Here is a 17439-nt window from a genome sequence, read left to right as displayed (position 1 = left end):
GAGAAATTTAGATTTTAAAGCTAATGCAGTCTCTCTATTTTTGCACGGGCATCTAACTTAAATGTATGCGCCTTTGGTTTAAACGCTTATTTTAAAACTGCAAGTGAGATGTAAACAGATAAGCTGAGTGTCAATTCATTATTCAATGTGCATTTTTTTTTTGGCGATATCATCTCATTTTATTTTTTTCATAAAGATAGCACGTGTCGAGATGGAACTTTTAAGTAAAATATTTATACTCTGACAGTGTCTGTGTTATAAATCAGTGTGGACATTATTCTGACAGTTTATCCAACAAGTACAAGAGAGTCAGTTAATCCAACAAGTACAAAAGAGATTTTGCTCTCTCTCAATGCACTGCTATATCTGTGTAAATTAAGCCTCTCTCTCTCTCTCTCTCTCTTTCTCTCTCTCTCTCTCTCTCTCTCTCTCTCTCTCTCTCTTTCTCTCTCTCTCTTGTTTGGCCATAAAGGAAACAGGCAGCTTATACAGATTTAGAATCGCTATCTTTGTAAGGAACATCTGAATACAGCAAGCACATGTACACTTATATATACATCTTCGCTAGTCAAGAGTGACGATTCACAGTGTTAGAGAATATAGCGGCTAAATACTGATAAACCGAGTACTTACATTATTATGATGAGCAAGGAAGCTTCCAAAATTAAGATATCAATTGCTCCCGATGCAGGGGAACGAAGGGGTGATTATTTCGTGAATGTGCATGTTACTTTTGTATACTGATTCTCTACAGTACGTCTGGTTTGCGTAAAGCATATTTGATAAGAGTATAGCCTAAAGTAACTCTTAACAATTAATTTGACAAATTTTATCAAAATTCCCAACCCACATTACTGATTTCAGGATTTTTTTTAAATTCGTGGATATATATTGAGATATGGATTTAAAACTTTTATACCGGAAAAATTTACTGCTTGTAATGGAGCATTAGGAAAACCATCATTTCAATAAACATTGAATTGTGGCACAGTGCAAGCTGTAATTAAATTGAGAAACCTGAAAAACTCTGTCACTCTTGATCAGTCGTATACGTAAGGTTTTGCTATTAAGCCTGAAACTCTGAAATTACAAACATGCATTGATTTTATGTATGCCCGTCAATTATAAAGCTGTAAAATGTAGCTTTTTTGTAGAATTAATGACATTTTATTACAGAATGCGTTGATCAATAGTTTTATTCAATCTAAATTGAACAAAGTATTACAGAAACCTAATCACCAATTGGCATAAGGGAAACAATATTTCTGTGTACAGAGAGTTATTTAATTTAATAGCTGTTAGATGTTGCTCGCCACTGCCTAATAACAGCAGCGGAAATCATTTTCTCGGGAAAAGAAGAGTGAGAGAAAGAAAAGAAATGACGGGCTTTGAATATGGAAAGAGAAAAATCAATTACAAGATCAAACGACAAATCTTTTGAAAAATTACAAATATCGCAGTAGTTCTGTAACTCCATTAATAACGAATAAAAAAACACAACAAGTCTAAATGGTGGTCTCTTTGAAGAGATACGGCGAAGCTCCGACGAGGATCTTTAAAGTCTGTCTGATCGAGAGAGGGGGACCGCAGCTATGAAGGAGGTGCGATGTGGAGTGTTTCCTCGCGATACGAGGCTTTAAGTCGCGAACAAAAGATTATTGATATATTACAAGATAACGGTCAGAGGAACTGCTGTTTAGGACTGCATGAACAATAGTCGACAATTACAAGATGTCAAATCAAACCAGACCTACACTTGACGTACAAATCACGCGGGATGTCGTCTGCGAACGCTTGTTGATTTCCGTCGGTGTTTGGTTCATTAAAATAAGAAAACATGCTACTTTCCTTGCATAAATATGGATAGAATTTGCCCCGAGAACTGTTTTGAAAATATGGACTTTAAAATTTGCTGCAAATAGCAGCGTGATCCATCGGTATGGAACAGGGAAATTTAGACAAAAATGGAGACGTTTCTGAAGAAACACAACCAGCGGATGAAGATGTTGCTAAGTCGACTGGCGAGCATCACTCGACAGAGGAAGCTTCCGAGAAGAAAAAGAAGGTCGGGAGTTACATTCTCGGGAAAACTTTGGGCGAGGGATCGTTTGCTAAAGTTCGTCAAGGCGTCCATCTTTTAGCACATGAAAAGGTAAGATTAAGCTCGAACAAAGCCTCAAAAGAATAGAAAGCAGTGGTTGGGGGGGGGGATAGTCACTCAGCTAGCTGTGTTATAAAACTGTTGAAAATGTTTGGGGTTTTTTTTTATAAAAATCATTGTTGACTATTTAACAAACTATACAAAACTTAGGTAGACCTAATGTACTCTTTTGAATCTGTCATCTAGCGGTTTAAATTCAAAAGTGTCAAAATTAAACTCCTTATTCCACGCCATGTCAATTACGCATTGACGTTGTTCGTAAAACCAATATTTCGTTGCTCATTTGTGTGTGTTTGATTTTTATCCATCGGCGTTTATCGGTCTTAATGTCGAATCCATGTAGTCAACGACAGTTATGAATCAGGTTTAAATGATTAAAATATTTAAGTTCCCGTGGCACGATATTAAATGTCTTTCTTCAAAATAATACACATTCAGAATTGAGCACTTTTACATACAAGCAAAACCCAACATTATATTTTACCTTTTAGATGAAGGCTTTAATTTTCATACAAAACTGCAGTGTATAAAGATAACATATTATATAATAGATATTTACTCTTATGTCAATGTCCATTGATGCTGTTTTCAGAACACATTTAAATAACATGAATAGATAAGCCACTCGTCGTAATTAAAGTCATTACTAACACGACATGAATTCACCATTTTTATAAACGCCGATATTAATTGTACAGAAAAAATATCTGGCTCTCAGTGAAAGAATGCCAATTGAATTTTTCTGAAACCAGTTTTCTGTCTATGAAATGATATATACCCTCTGTATACTGAACTGATATACATGTATACCCGATGTATACTCGCGAGCAATGTTGCTTTTTAAATTGTATACATAATGCCGCGATTCATAAACGAGTTTCATTTATCCATATATCAAATAGAACAGCTGTTTAAAAAAAGCTTTGGTTAATGCTTTAATTTTTCTGAAAAGGTGAGATGCTATCAAAACTTTGATGAATTTCGGAGATCATGCTTTAAGGTGAAGGTCCCGGGTAATAGCCGGTGTATATTATAGCAACATCAATTTAAAGTCCTAGATCTTATTTTTAAAATTACATTTATCACTTGACTGAGGTCGTAATAAGTGGCCTAAGATTCTTCATAGATTTTAGCGACACGGGTACTTATCCGAAGAGCTCTTGGTATTTGATCTAACAGCGGTCCGCCGATCTTGTAGTTCAAAATACGTAATTCTACTGTTATAACTGATAAAATGGCGGGATTGCCTTATCAACCCTCTCCCCATTTCAGGGATTACGAACTTGTCCACTTCTAAATTGTCAAACTTTGATGAAGAGCGCCAAATCAATAAATTTGGGATTTAAAAAAGAAGTTAAAAACAACAGACTATCAATATGGTGGGCATTTATTTAGAAATTTTTCGACTTGTTAAATGTCATCTTCCTTCGATTTCAAAATTTTTAAACAAAGACTACATTGAAGTCTGAGTAGGTAGAAGTGTATTTGTCCTGAACCCTGACCCTCTGATTTGATAGTTACCAAAATCAATGAAAGCCGCAAAAAATAAAGGGGGTATGTAAAAATATAGGTAAAGAGCATTGAAATTCTGTTAACACATCAATGCATGGCATCTGAAAAGAAAAAAAAAGAATGAGGACTTTAAATTAAATTTGATTTGATTCTCAATCACGAAGACATTTAACGAATTAAAGCTGATGTTATCGAATTTGTGTTCATTCAAATGCTCGGTCCATGTAAAGTGTTTTCAATGCTTATACCCGGCGCTTAATACCCCACTAATTTGACATTGAATGTATTTAATAACGTAACAATCCAAACCGGTTGAGACTGACGGAGAAACATTGACACAGTGTCAGTCTGTAAGGGATCAGTCTGAAGGTCAAGGTCATCTCCACAGGTCACTCACAGAGGTCACTCACCCCTGTCAAAATCGTTCTAGTTTGTGGCGCAGTCCCGATGTCTTGTTTGCCAATGTCTACCATGCCATATACACATCGCTTTTGTTTCACTGCAAATCATTTAGTTTGTATTATACACTTTACTTACATGTATACAAATTGATCGACCAGGAGCTTATTTTAGGTTTGTTATGGGTGGGGGTTTAGGGAGGAAAGAGGGTGGAAATTGACGTAAAAATGTCTCTTTGAAAATTAATAATTCAATTCTCACTGTGAGTGTGTAATTCATAATACAGGTTAATTAATTATTGGTCAGTTCCAGTAGCTCTGCTAAACTGGTGTTTACTTTTTATATAATTATATAGATTTAAGGCATTTCTGACAGAGAACTAAAACGAGTGAGCAGAACGAATCGATAGATGAAACTTTATTTTGAGAATGTTAAATGTTTTTTTGTCAGTGTTACAGTGTAACTTAATCTGTATTTTGACAGTGTTAAATTTATTTGACAATAACTAATTATTTTGACAATTTAAACTTTATTTGACAATGATAAATAATTAATTTGACAATGTTAACTTTGTTTTCACCGTGCCAATCTTGACTTAATTACCCATCTACTTTTTCAGATATATTTGTGTAATATGAATTTTATAGACAGTAACTGTTCATGTCATTACCATATTACATAAGGGTCAAGTAAAGTATGTATGAATGAATGATTAATAAACGAACAAATAAAACTGCACAATCCAGTAGCAGACGGCGAACTCGAAGTCAACTGATGAAAAGTGAAAGCTCCTTCTGTATGTGCTCGATATGATCAAGTAAAGGGAAATAAAAACCGTGTGTTTTCTACATGTTATAGCTCTTACAAAATGTCAATCACAGCGTTAACGTTTCAGGTTGCTGTAAAAGTAGTGCCAAAGAAAGCCGTGTTGGTACGTGAGTTTGTCCGTAAAAATGTCCGCCGAGAAGCCATTGTTCTACAGAAACTGTCACACCCCAACATCATTAAGATGTACGAGGTGATGGAAACGGAGAACTCCTATTACCTCGTTCTGGAGTACGCCGACTGCGGGGAGTTCATTAAGTACCTGTCAATCAAGTAAATCTGAGTACTCTGACGTCATCATAATGTAAAAATTTAAAAGACTCAACTGAACTTCATATGGTCATAGTTAATGCACTTTAAGATGCTATTATTTCAGATGTATATGAAACTCAATATTTTCATAAAACCATTCAAAAACTTGCAACAATCTGAAGATTTTAACCCATTTATGACACCCTGTATACATTTCAAGATAAGAATGAAGGACGAGGACATAATTTACCATATTCGAAAGTGTATATTTTCATGTTGATTTAGTTATACATCCAACCCATGCACACAGTTATAGATTTTTGAATGTATGGCATGCTGCATACATGCTATAACTGTGAAAAAGGTACAAAATAATGTTAATGTTTCCAAACATTTCAGAAAGTGTCTCCCTGAGATCGAATGCCGGAAGTACGCCCGACAGATCATCTCCGCCGTGGACCACATGCACGTATCTAACATAATTCACAGGTAATGTAGGCAAGTACTTTATTTTACAGGTAATGTAGGCAAGTACTTTATTTTACAGGAAATGTAGGCAAGTACTTAATATTACAGGTAATGTAGCCATGTACACTTGATTACAGGTAATTTAGGAAGATACTTTTATCTACTGGTACTGTACATACAGATACACTTAATTAAGGTGATGTTGACAGGTAACTTATATTATAAGTAACCTGGGCAGGCACTTTAGTTCACATGTAATTTAGACAGGTATGCTTGCCTACAGGTAACGTGAGCAGGTAATCTAATTCAAAGGCAAGACAGACAGGTACAGATTCTCAAGTCTCATGTTATGAATTCAGGTATAATTTAGTACATATGTTATAAATTCATGCATACGGATAGTTTATAGTTAGTTAAGGCGTCTACATTGTGAAAAAGTTTCACAAATCAGCAGAAAATAATTTGATTATGATAGATATCATGATGTGTAAGAAGTATATAGTCAAATAGGCGAAAATATGTGCAATTTTAGACAAAAGTGATTTTCAAAAATTTAATTCAGATTATGTATATTAAACAAAAGCGCATTGCGGATTCGAACTCGTGATTTGCGGTTCACAAGCCAGATATTTAACTACAGAGCCATGATTCAACCAAATCGATTGATATAAACAATCTAACAAACCAGATAAATCGCCATCTTGTAAAGTAGAGTCTTAAAAAGTATACGATATATATAATACTTATTATAAGTTCCCTTTCAAATCTTAATGATAAAAAAATATTTATACATTTCATAACACTAAACTTTTATGTGTGTTGATACTTAGTAAATAGTAAAACTTATTTCATTTAATACAAATTTTTTATGCCGAATAGCCTAACTGACATTATAGTTTATATTTCAAGTTTTGTGTAATTTTCAGAGATCTCAAACTAGAAAACTTCCTGCTGGATGCGAACATGGACATCAAAATCATTGGTGAGTTGTTGCCCTCTAAGAAAACTTGATTTTAACCAGTACATGTATATTAGATAATATAAACCATCAAGTAGCATACAGTAAACTTATCATAGGTCAATAACCTCATATAACCTAGTACATGTACACATGTAATATAACCCCTTGAACCCCCCCCCCCCCCCCTCCGCGCTTCTAATAAGCTTTACATATGTCTATTTTGAATTGGTTGAAACAAACCGTTGTCAAACACATGCAGTTTTAAAATGCTGTAGGATTTGTAAGCAATTTAAATTTAGATTTCGCACCTTCACCGTTTATAAAAACAGATATTTTCTTTATATATATGTATATTGCTTTCTGACGTAACATTTTCATGCATTTGGGTTTATTGTTTCTTGCAAAACACATGCAGCATTGCCTATATTTTACATCACAGACTAAATAACTTTAACATTATTTTAGACTTCAACCTAAAAACGTGTTCTTTTTATATTTAATTGTATAGTATAACTGGAGATTACATTTCCATTATTTCTGATTAATTACAGCCTTATTTCTTTGCCAGATTTCGGCCTGAGTAACGTGTTTTACGGGGAGACCTCGCTGTCAACACAGTGTGGATCCCCGGCGTACGCCGCGCCCGAGATCCTGAACAACCAGAAGTACGGGCCGGCGGTGGACGTCTGGAGCATGTAAGGGTTGACTGTAAATTTTGAATTTACCCGGTGTGCTAGCACAGCGTCAATTTTGAAATGCATCCACCCAGTACAATATGCATGTCTTAATGATATACTTTTATAAGGTCCATCTGTCAGTTTTCCTGAACTTTTCTTTGCCCTTAATTTTGTAAAATTTTTAGAAATAATCTGTTTGACGAGTATATATATTCTAGAGACAAAAGGATAAGGAATCGAATTTTCGGTTTAATTATTAATAAGCATTATTATAAAATACATTTAAGTGCTAAATATGCAAAAATATACACAATGCTATTTGATTATAGAAGAATAAATCATACTTGTAAAATAAAAAAAATTATTTAACATTTTCCTCTGATTTTAACCAAAGAAAAAGTAGCTTAGACTTATCAAAAAAAATCTTTAGGCAAACTGCATTGACATGCAAACATAAGGGGGATTGTCATATTACTTTAATTTCCATTGCACTTTTTTTCTAAGAAGAAAATAAATAAATTGCCTAACGTGTCGTAATATAGTAATTCTTCAAAGAAATAGAGTAAGAGTTGTTATAAACGTCTTTTGGATCTATCTCCTCCTGTTGTAGAGGGGTCTGTCTGTTCGCCATGCTTGTTGGATCACTTCCGTTCGTTCCGCAGCCTGTGAACAACATTGCTCAGCTTCACTCCTTAATTCTAAAAGGATGCGAGATCCCAGATACTCTAAGTGAAGGTGAGGTTTTATTTTCATTAAAAAAATCTTACCTGACGTGTGTCTGTTTTGAAGTGTGTTTTTACGTTTTTGTCACATTAACGAGTTATTATTTTGCATTTTCAACATTTATAGTAAGTACATGTAATATCGTTGATATTTTCGTTTACGCCTTTTAAATCAATGTTTACCTTTTACATACTTAAATAGTTATTTGATCCAGCAGGGGAGGTATTGAGCTTGACGATATATTAGCAACAGGGATTGCATAATGTTGAACTGTTACAATCCCTTCAAAACTCATTTCCCGTCAATCTGTAGTTTTTTAGTGATTTATTGCCCTCAAATAAATTTTAAACACATTAAAGATTTAAAGAAAGTTGATAATTTCTAGGTAGCCAGCGCTTTTTTACAAGATTAACCAAAGGGATTTTCCAATTCACTGTCAAAGTGCATTAGAAGGATATCGGTTATTGAATATCAATATCAGATAAAAATTTGTTATCAGTAAAAAAAACTTCGGTCCTAGAACTTACTGTCGAATAGGCAAGTATGTATATATCTTACTGTTAAAAAATTTCAATTTCTTTTTGTATTTGTAGAATGTCGAGATTTTCTACAGGCAATGTTGACTTCAGATCCAAGAAAGAGAATAAAAATGGAAGACCTTTTGCGACATCCATGGCTCCTTGGAGAAAATGAAGAACCCGTTTTTCGGCAGCAGGCAGTTGCAAATCTTCTGCCGCTTGTTCCGCAAGCCTCCGTCATAAATTACATGACTAAAATGTTTGACTTTAAGGAGAGTGAGGTATTAAATGCTCTTGGTGAACGGAAGGTCAATTCGATCGCTGCTACTTATTATCTCCTAAAGAAAAGATTCGATTCTGGATTACATCTAGTGAATCGGCCCCAAGGAATGAGGAATATTAATCACCGCCGGGAATCAGCATTTTCTGCTTTTAGTATTGAACTGAATAATAGAAACACCGCTTCATGTCCGTCTAAGGACCAGAGACAAGAACTCCCCTCGGACTCTAAACGTGTAATTACCGGTGAAATAAAGCACAATAACTACCGAAGTTATTTACAGTATGTCAAAGTGTCGAGAGAGAGAACCAATGCGTTTTCTAAGAACATTTTCCTAAGGCGACAAAAGACGCGGAGTTCTCTGACAAGGACGTACAACAAAGCGGAAAAACCCGAGAATTCCGTCCCTGATCTCATCATGCCAGAATCGGCGACAAAGCCTGACTTCAGACTAACATATACTCCTCTACAAGCAGATGCTTTGTTCGAATGGGACAAAGAAGGCTTAATACGTAGAGAACAGCGGCGTGTCCGACCCAAAATAGCGGAATCCTTCCCAAAAGAAAAACAGAAATCTCCAAACATTCAAAACTTGCAACTTCTTCCAATGATGGTTACCGGTGATAAAAAACGTGGACGCATTATCTTTTCCCCGCCGCCTCCTCCGAACACCTCTTTAGGCATGCGCGACATGCTTTCGCCCCCAGGTACGTCACAAGGGCGGCGGCAGTCACGTGAGGAAGAGTTGGAAGGTCAGACTAGCTCCCGGATACTAGTGCCTCCAGCGACAGCACCTACCATTAACCAAGTGTCTCTACAACTGGACACCAATTTATCCAATAACAACAACAGTGTTAAACCACATTTCGATAGTGATAAACTAGAAAAGCCAGACCTTGCCTTAGTTTTAGCTGACCCGTGTTCCCAAGAAATATGGGGTTCTTTTCAAAAACATAAAGCGAAGCTTATTAAAAGCGGAGCTGTATCTTTCAATCGGTCAAAGACTGTGTACGCAAACCCGATCTCAACCCAAAAATTGTTGACTCCTAGGGATCAGAAGGCATTAGAAGAAGCACAAAAAAATCATATAGTAGGAAAAGGTAAGAATTTCTTTACACAAAATATTGATTGAAATTGAAGAAATCCGATATATAATTAGTTTTATAAATTGAGAAAATTGTTCAAACGTAATATCTTTGATAGGACGCCTTCTTCTTGAACGCAGTTCTTCTCGAATAAGTGTTGGTTTCACGGACTTTCAGAAACAAAACGGATATATTCCAGAATACATTAAACCAAGCACTGCAATAGGCGGAACAAGAAGGCACGAATTTCCTGACGTCATTTGTTCCGCCAAATCCCGTGCCCGATCAGATATTATCGAGTTCGACAGAAAACCGGTTCCTAAGTTGCCTCAGATGAACATTGAGCCAATCAGACAGGAGAGGGGACAGGAAATAGAAATCCCCGCCACGCCCCCTTCGCCAGCTGCATACGAACGCCTTATTGTTGATGACGAAACGCCTATGATGCGCATAAGAATAACAAGCTCATTAAAACATTGATTTCAGAAGTGTTATTTTTATTTTAACTGATATGATCAAAAGTTTCAGTATCAATACAGATATTCTTTTTATGATAATGTTTCCAATATCATGTTTATTTTGGCTTTGGATTATTTTATTTGTTGCCGATGTTTGCAATATATTTTGTTGTAATGTGATTTAGAAACCATGTACAAATGTAATGTTGAAACAATTTGTTCAGAAATGTATTTAAATAAAAAAAAAACCATAGAAATTCTCGGTTATATTTCTTTTGTGCTGTTTTTATTACCTTAAAGACATGTCTTAGTTAAACTTACAATGATTAATATTGGATCTAATATTGATTGAACCCTTTTCCAAAAACTGAATTTGGGTTTTCCCCTCTATTTGTTTTAAACATGTCAATTCAATTTGTCCTATTTTACATAATGCGTTCAATATTTTTGAGAAAGCTTGCAAACTCCTTCATGCAATTCCGATACTGGCTGATTTAAACTGAGGCGAATTGTATGGGGACCGTTCTTTTGAAAAAATTGTTAAATGAATAGATTTAATTTGATAATTGGAAAATTCATTACTTACAAGTAATGTGGTATGTGACACCTTCACGTTGTGTGATATTATTTATCGAAATAAACAATAAAATCAAGTATAATTTTTAAATAGTTTCTTTCCCATTATCGATATGTTGCACCATAGCGCAGTGGGTTAGTGGGTTCACTACAAACCTGTAGGTCATGATTTCCATTCCCGTTGAGAACAAAAAATGTTTTAACTTTCCAAAATTTTCTAACACGTATATTTTTGTTGAATACTGTGAAAGAAAATTCTAAACCAGTGAAAGTATTTCAATTATAATATACTTTTATATAAATTAATGCACATTAATATCGATAGATATTCCTTACCACCTTAAGGGGATGGGAGGGTTGCTTTGAATTTCTCTCAGGTTGGGATACATAAATTCTATTAGCCTAGTCAATTTTCCCCTTTATTTATTTGACTTAGTTTTGCATTAAAGCGAATATATTCACTTATACAGGCCTATTATGTAATACGTATGTATTTATCATTCCAACATTATATTTAGGGAATTTTCTTCAACTCAGAAATGAAAAGTCCCTAAGATGTTTGAGCCTTGGGACATAGGAACGATAACCCTTACCTGAGGAACTTTCATACCAAATAAAATTTAAACTATTTTTGTGTTTATTTGCAATGATTTTCATTCAATTTTTTATGTCACAGTTATTAAAATATATTTTCTTATAACATCAAACAACCTTTTCAGATGATTTGTCAACAGAGCAAGAAAATATGAAAAATTATGTTTTGGGGAAATACTAAACAAAATTGCAATTATTAACATTTTTAATGTTAAGAAGTGTTATATTTTTTTTTATGTGTCCAAAGGAAATATGCATCCTATGACAAAAATTTTTCTATCAATTTGTTAATAGCTATCTTTTTAAAATCTTTTTTATCTTTTTATCTTTTTAAATTTTTTTTTACAAAAACACGAAAAAACATTAAAAAAAATCTTTAATAATACCTATATAATCCTTATCATCATTTTAATATTTGATAAGGATATGTTTTGTGGTCTATTGGAATAAACTGTTGGTGTATAGAGCCACCTTAAGGACGACGGACCCAATTCATTTCCACAACAGATTTTTAATTAAATTTTTTATATAATATTAATCAGTCAATGGCGAATGAAAATCAATAAAAAAAATCGAAGTACTGAGAGTACTGAAAGACGGGGTCTTGAAAGTGTCCTGGATTTCCTCGAATAAGCTTCCAAAATTTATGAGTTTGAATTAGTTGTTACAATCTATGTTAATTCGGCTATTTTGCAATTGTCTGATACTTTGTCTAAATTTTACTCAATCCCGGACTTCATAATTGTAGAAAATTTACACAATGTAATATATTATGTAAAATAAGACCCCAAGGAAAAATTTCAAAAATTACTACTAACCGGGAAAATCAAATAACTATATCAAAGTAGATAATTTTAATCATTAGATTTATTCAATTTTGTGATCCAAGGGAAAATACACAAAGCGGACGGTATCCATAATAAAAGTTTTATGAAAACCCCAAAAAACTCTAAAACTGCTGAATTAACAAACAAAGTGAACACCTGTATACCGAAAACACAGGCACCTGACGTTAGAAATATGACATGAATAACAGATATTGTCAACTCCGCCATTAGCGTGTAAATGTTACGGGACCAACCTTACTTTGAGAACTACAAGTGCAACAGCAATCTTGTATAAGTCATTAAATTTGAACCTGATAGTGAACATGAACACGAACCTGTAAATATTTTAAGCATGTTTTATTTATGAAATATTTACAAAAACTCTTAGTTTTTAAATTACTTTTTAAAAACTTATTGACTTTTCACAAAGTAATGCATTACTCAAGAAAATAAGTAATAGTACTGGTAATTTAATGCCCTAATTCATGAAGTAATGGTAATGTAATGCATTATTTTACAATGTAATTCACCCCAAGCCTGATTCCAACTAAGCCGGAAAACATGAACATTAATTTAACTTGGTTCTTCAATCGATAAGATTGTATATATTATTTGATGTTATATATAAGTCTTCCAAAATGTATAATTTATTATAGATTTTGCTTTCAATGCATTGTTTAAAATTTAAATTCAGTTTAATCAACTAAAGAGCCAACGAACGAGAAGGCAAATTCAGATTTGTTTTTATTTTCTTTGTACAAAATTCCTTTAAAGACGAACAGCAGTCATACCGCAAGTTGACTGGAAGCCAATGAAGCACCTATTTAATTTGTAAAACATCTGTGTATAACCCGTCCCGATTTTAACTTCGGCTTGCGCATGAAGTTTGGTGGTATTAAGGTGAACGATTATCAAAATAAAATTCACAACTTTTCAAAAATGGCACATTGCGTTCAGGAACTTTAATTTCGATTCCACCATCAACCTCTTCTATTGATTAATGAGCTCGTACACCAACTGAATCGTCAACGGTGCTGTGCATTTAGTTACGTAACTCATTCCACATTTGAACCCAAGCAAGAATATTTTGATCAATAACACTACTTGTTTATTTTCTAAATAGAACGTTATTTATACACAGAGGACTTAAAAAGACTTAATGCGTGTTTTTATAATACATATTTACTGGAATGCATGAACACTTTCTGCACTATTTTCTTACGCGTATACTCAATTCATGTGTTCTACGCGTGCCTTCCGGTTCAAGACTTCGGGTGACAGTAAACCAATAGACGGGGTCACGTGACCCCGTCTAATTACTCATAAATCATCGACCATATTTTACTGGGGGCGTTTCAAAATTTTGGTACGAAATTCCTCAGATATAGAAAAAAATGGGAATTTTCTGGGGTGTGGTACATAAACTGATTTTTAAAAAATTCTGCAATAGATTTTTTAATCCTATTAAATTGTAATATTAAGATGTCAATTAGCTTACCGATGAACAGAAAAAAAATGTAGGTAATCGACCTAAACGTTTTGAGGAGTTGTGTCAAAGTTCACTTCATGGTTCATTTTTCTTCATAAATATCATTGAAAAAGGACATAACAAACTTGTCGCAAATCGAGAAGCTTCGGACTAATTTTTTTTCTTAATTTTTCTCAACTAAAAATATTTTTGCATCTCAAATTATATTTAGGAGAATGAAAATTTTATTATTTCCGTAATTACGACAGTCATATTAATAGCATATGCGCGGATTTCTGCGCAGATGTACGATATCTTGAAGTTAATGAAAGATGCTTTTCACACCAAATGTACAACTGAAATACCACCAATGCATTACACAGACAACAATGGCACTGTTAATTTTGCATTCTCAGATAACGACAATATTGAACTTTTAAATTTATACTTCAGTTCAATTTCCAATTTTGATTATAACAATAAGAACTTAACTGTTTTGCTACACAAGTGTACAGACAATTTTTCAAACCAGTTACCTTGTTATTCAAGAACACGAAGTTTTTTTTACATTTTGTCAGTAATACCTGTTAATAAAGCGGTGGTTCCTGACAGTATAAGCCACAAAATGCTTAAATCCTGCAAAGAAACTATTTCAAAACCTTTGTGTCTTCTATTCAACAAATCACTATCATCTAAGACTTTTCCTGACTGCTGGAAATTGGTACATGTAATTCCTTTATTTAAGAAAGATGATCCATCCATCACATCAAACTACAGACCAGTGTCATTGCTGAGTTGTTTTAGTAAAATTTTTGAGGAATCCTGTTTAAACATATATACAATTGTTTATACTCCTACGACTTATTCTATAAATATCAGGCTGGTTTTTTGCCTGGACATGCAACTGTTTACCAACTTTTAGAAACATATCACTCTATTGTTAAAAATATTGATGATGGTAATTACTGCTGTGTGATCTTTCAAAAGCTTTTGACAGGGTCTGGCATAATTAAGGGTCTCACTCATAAACTTAAATCATATGGAATCTCAGGGCCAATTCTTGAATGGTTTATTAGCTACTTAAGTAATAGAACACAGAAGGTTATGTATAAAAACAAACTCTCAACAAAAGTTGTATTCTTTAGTTTTTAAAAATTTCCTAATTTGTTGTTTGATGATTGTGCTTTGGAATATGTTTCACAATACAAGCATCTATGAGTACTGTTATCTTCAAATTTAAGTTGGTCTAATCACATAAACATCATTGTTAAAAAACCTTACAAAAAACTTTTCTACTTAAAAAACTTAAATTTACTGTATCTAGAGATATTTTAGCACAAATGTATTTATCATTAGTAAGACCACAACTAGAGTATGCTGTTGAAGTTTGGTCTGGATGTATCCATAATTTGATTTGGATAAGCTTGAAAAGGTTCAATTATATGCAGCATGAATAGTGTCAGGTCTTTCAGTCATAGCTTCCAGAAATTCGTTATATATGGAAACAGGATGGGAACCATTAATAATGAGACGAGACCGCTTTAAATTATCTACTATGTTCAAAATTCATAACAATATTGTTCTTTTTATCTAAAAGATATAACTCCTGTAATTAGAAATGTCACTTCCAACTATAATACTAGAAACTCCTCAAACTATTCTTTGCCTAGATATAGACTAGAAGTTTTAAACAAGTCATTTTTTCCTGACACTATTCGCAAGTGGAACAGTCTGAGTAATAATACCAAGGAAGCTACTTCATTAAATACTTTTAAGAAAACACTACAGAGCGATTATACACAGTCTCCAAAGATTTCTTTTGGTAAAAGATTCTTAAATATCATTCATACGAAATTAAGGCATAATTGTGTTCCCAATTATGATCCTTATCAATGTAACATAATAGCCAACCCAATGTGTTTAATATGTGGACGTTTCAAAGATGCATATCACTTGTTCTTCGTTTGTAAAAATTATTCATTATTAAGACAATCATTTATGTATAATCTTTTATCGTTGAACTTCTTGAATATAATTGATGTACATTTGATACTTTGGGGAGACGAAATTTTATCTTATGATGAAAACATAAAAATATTTAAAGAAGTTCATACATTTATACAAAAGTGTGATAGATTTGTCTAAGTTTTTAAATTATTTGCATAACTTTCTTATCCATACTAATTCTAGATTTAAAACAAATGATTTATTTGTATTTCATTAAGTGTACTATAACTGTTATAAATGTAATCAATACGTGCAAAATTCATTATTTGCCAATAAACACGGTTTTTTTAACGTTGTCCGTGCGTAAATTTAATAAACATTTATCTATTTCAATATCAGAGTGCACTACATTATTGAGCTTTTTGATTTAGGTAAAGAAGATTTGCATAATTTCTGGTTTAAAAAAACTAAGACTCCAGAAATGAGAACGTGTGTCTATGCTTAATAAAAAGAACACTAAAAACAAAACATAATTCAGACTAATTAATATAATATTAATAAAAGCTATTATAAAAATGAATTTTTTGGAAATTTTTGTTTATGTATTTGATGTTTAAATTCTTTTTTTTCCGAGAGCTTTATAATTCTAAACTTGGACATTGGCTCAATATTATTGTTTCGTCTCAATTAATTTCTCATTTTTATTGCGTCTCCAAATTATCGTAAAACGGTTTGTGTTAATCAATTGTAGATTAGGTATCGGTATGGTCAATCATCAAACAATTATCACCTTTCAGGACAAGTGTCGCCTGAATAAACAACCCGTGACACGGGTCCCTGGTCTAACGCCAGGAGCCATGTAAATGACCATTTCAAAATAAAAATACTACTGTAACAGATTTTACATAATTTTTATGTTGATAAGCTTCTTTCCATATTGATTAATGGTTTATCATTTGATTCTCTGTCTACAAAGAATCCATATTTTTGTAGTTCCATAAAATCGTTACATCTACAATTTGTAAAATGTTATCTTCTAATACCGGGTTTTCAAGATCTACGAGGTCAAAATAGTCTTTCTCACATGCTACTCTACTGTTAAAATCACCAAATTGAATCAGACATACACATTCAGTAACAGTTGAAAATGTTACAATTTCTCTTTCAAGTTCGTCAAAAATTTCTAGGAATGAATAACGAGAGTTCACAGGTGGTATATACTGAGTAAATAGTTCCTATAATCAATTCTTCATATAAATGAACTACATCTGTTTTAACTCTAATCCATACAACATGGTCACATTCGTTGGTAATTAATTTATAAAGAGACAATTTTACCTAAAGTGTTACGTGCATATACAACAATTCCACCCGATTTATGAGATATTATTTACATTTACTATCTTTCCCCCTATCAAATTGCATTGATTTATTTGAGTGATATTTACGCATAACACAGAAGACCCAATCACCCAATCACCAAATCTGGTGCGTATGAATACTTCCTTTTTTTTCTCGAAGAACATGACAGACTCTCCTCGCGACTTCAAGCCAGATCACAACCTGATAGTATACTTACGCTGATTAATATTTCATTGATGTAAACATATTTTAACAGTAAAATGAATTCAATTGATTGATTTCTTAGTATACCAAAAGTAAATTCTTCAAATTACAGAATGAAAACAAAATTCTCTTATAAGTTATC

The 17439-nt window shown here is 33.2% G+C and overlaps 1 protein-coding gene across 2 annotated transcripts; it reads left to right on the top strand.

Moving 5' to 3' along the window:
- The first annotated feature begins 1528 nt into the window (after positions 1 to 1528).
- LOC105321909 (hormonally up-regulated neu tumor-associated kinase homolog) lies at positions 1529 to 10536 on the top strand. 2 transcript variants are annotated; one of them, XM_011420396.4, is made up of 8 exons: positions 1529 to 2152; positions 4968 to 5170; positions 5549 to 5638; positions 6544 to 6599; positions 7147 to 7273; positions 7866 to 7990; positions 8572 to 9876; positions 10039 to 10218. In XM_011420396.4, the coding sequence occupies exons 1-8, from the start codon at positions 1940 to 1942 to the stop codon at positions 10068 to 10070; spliced, it is 2151 nt and encodes a 716-aa protein (XP_011418698.3). In that variant the 5' UTR covers positions 1529 to 1939; the 3' UTR covers positions 10071 to 10218. The 2 variants fall into 2 exon arrangements, with proteins under 2 accessions (XP_011418698.3, XP_011418697.3); XM_011420395.4 differs by having other exon boundaries at positions 1533 to 2152; positions 9980 to 10536.
- Positions 10537 to 17439: the final 6903 nt, after the last annotated feature.

This window comes from Magallana gigas, chromosome 9 (assembly GCF_963853765.1).
Source record: "Magallana gigas chromosome 9, xbMagGiga1.1, whole genome shotgun sequence".
Taxonomy (NCBI): Eukaryota; Metazoa; Mollusca; class Bivalvia; order Ostreida; family Ostreidae; genus Magallana; species Magallana gigas.
The sequence above is the reverse complement of the archived record's forward strand: the minus strand, read 5'-3'. Positions and strand labels throughout refer to the sequence as shown.

Bases quoted from the DNA above. Each gene is read 5' to 3' on its own strand.
- LOC105321909 (XM_011420395.4), top strand. From the start codon at position 1,940: ATGGAACAGGGAAATTTAGACAAAAATGGAGACGTTTCTGAAGAAACA. The intron at 6,600-7,146 runs GTGAGTTGTTGC...TTTCTTTGCCAG, and splicing joins CATGGACATCAAAATCATTG to ATTTCGGCCTGAGTAACGTG. The intron at 9,877-9,979 runs GTAAGAATTTCT...TATCTTTGATAG, and splicing joins AAATCATATAGTAGGAAAAG to GACGCCTTCTTCTTGAACGC.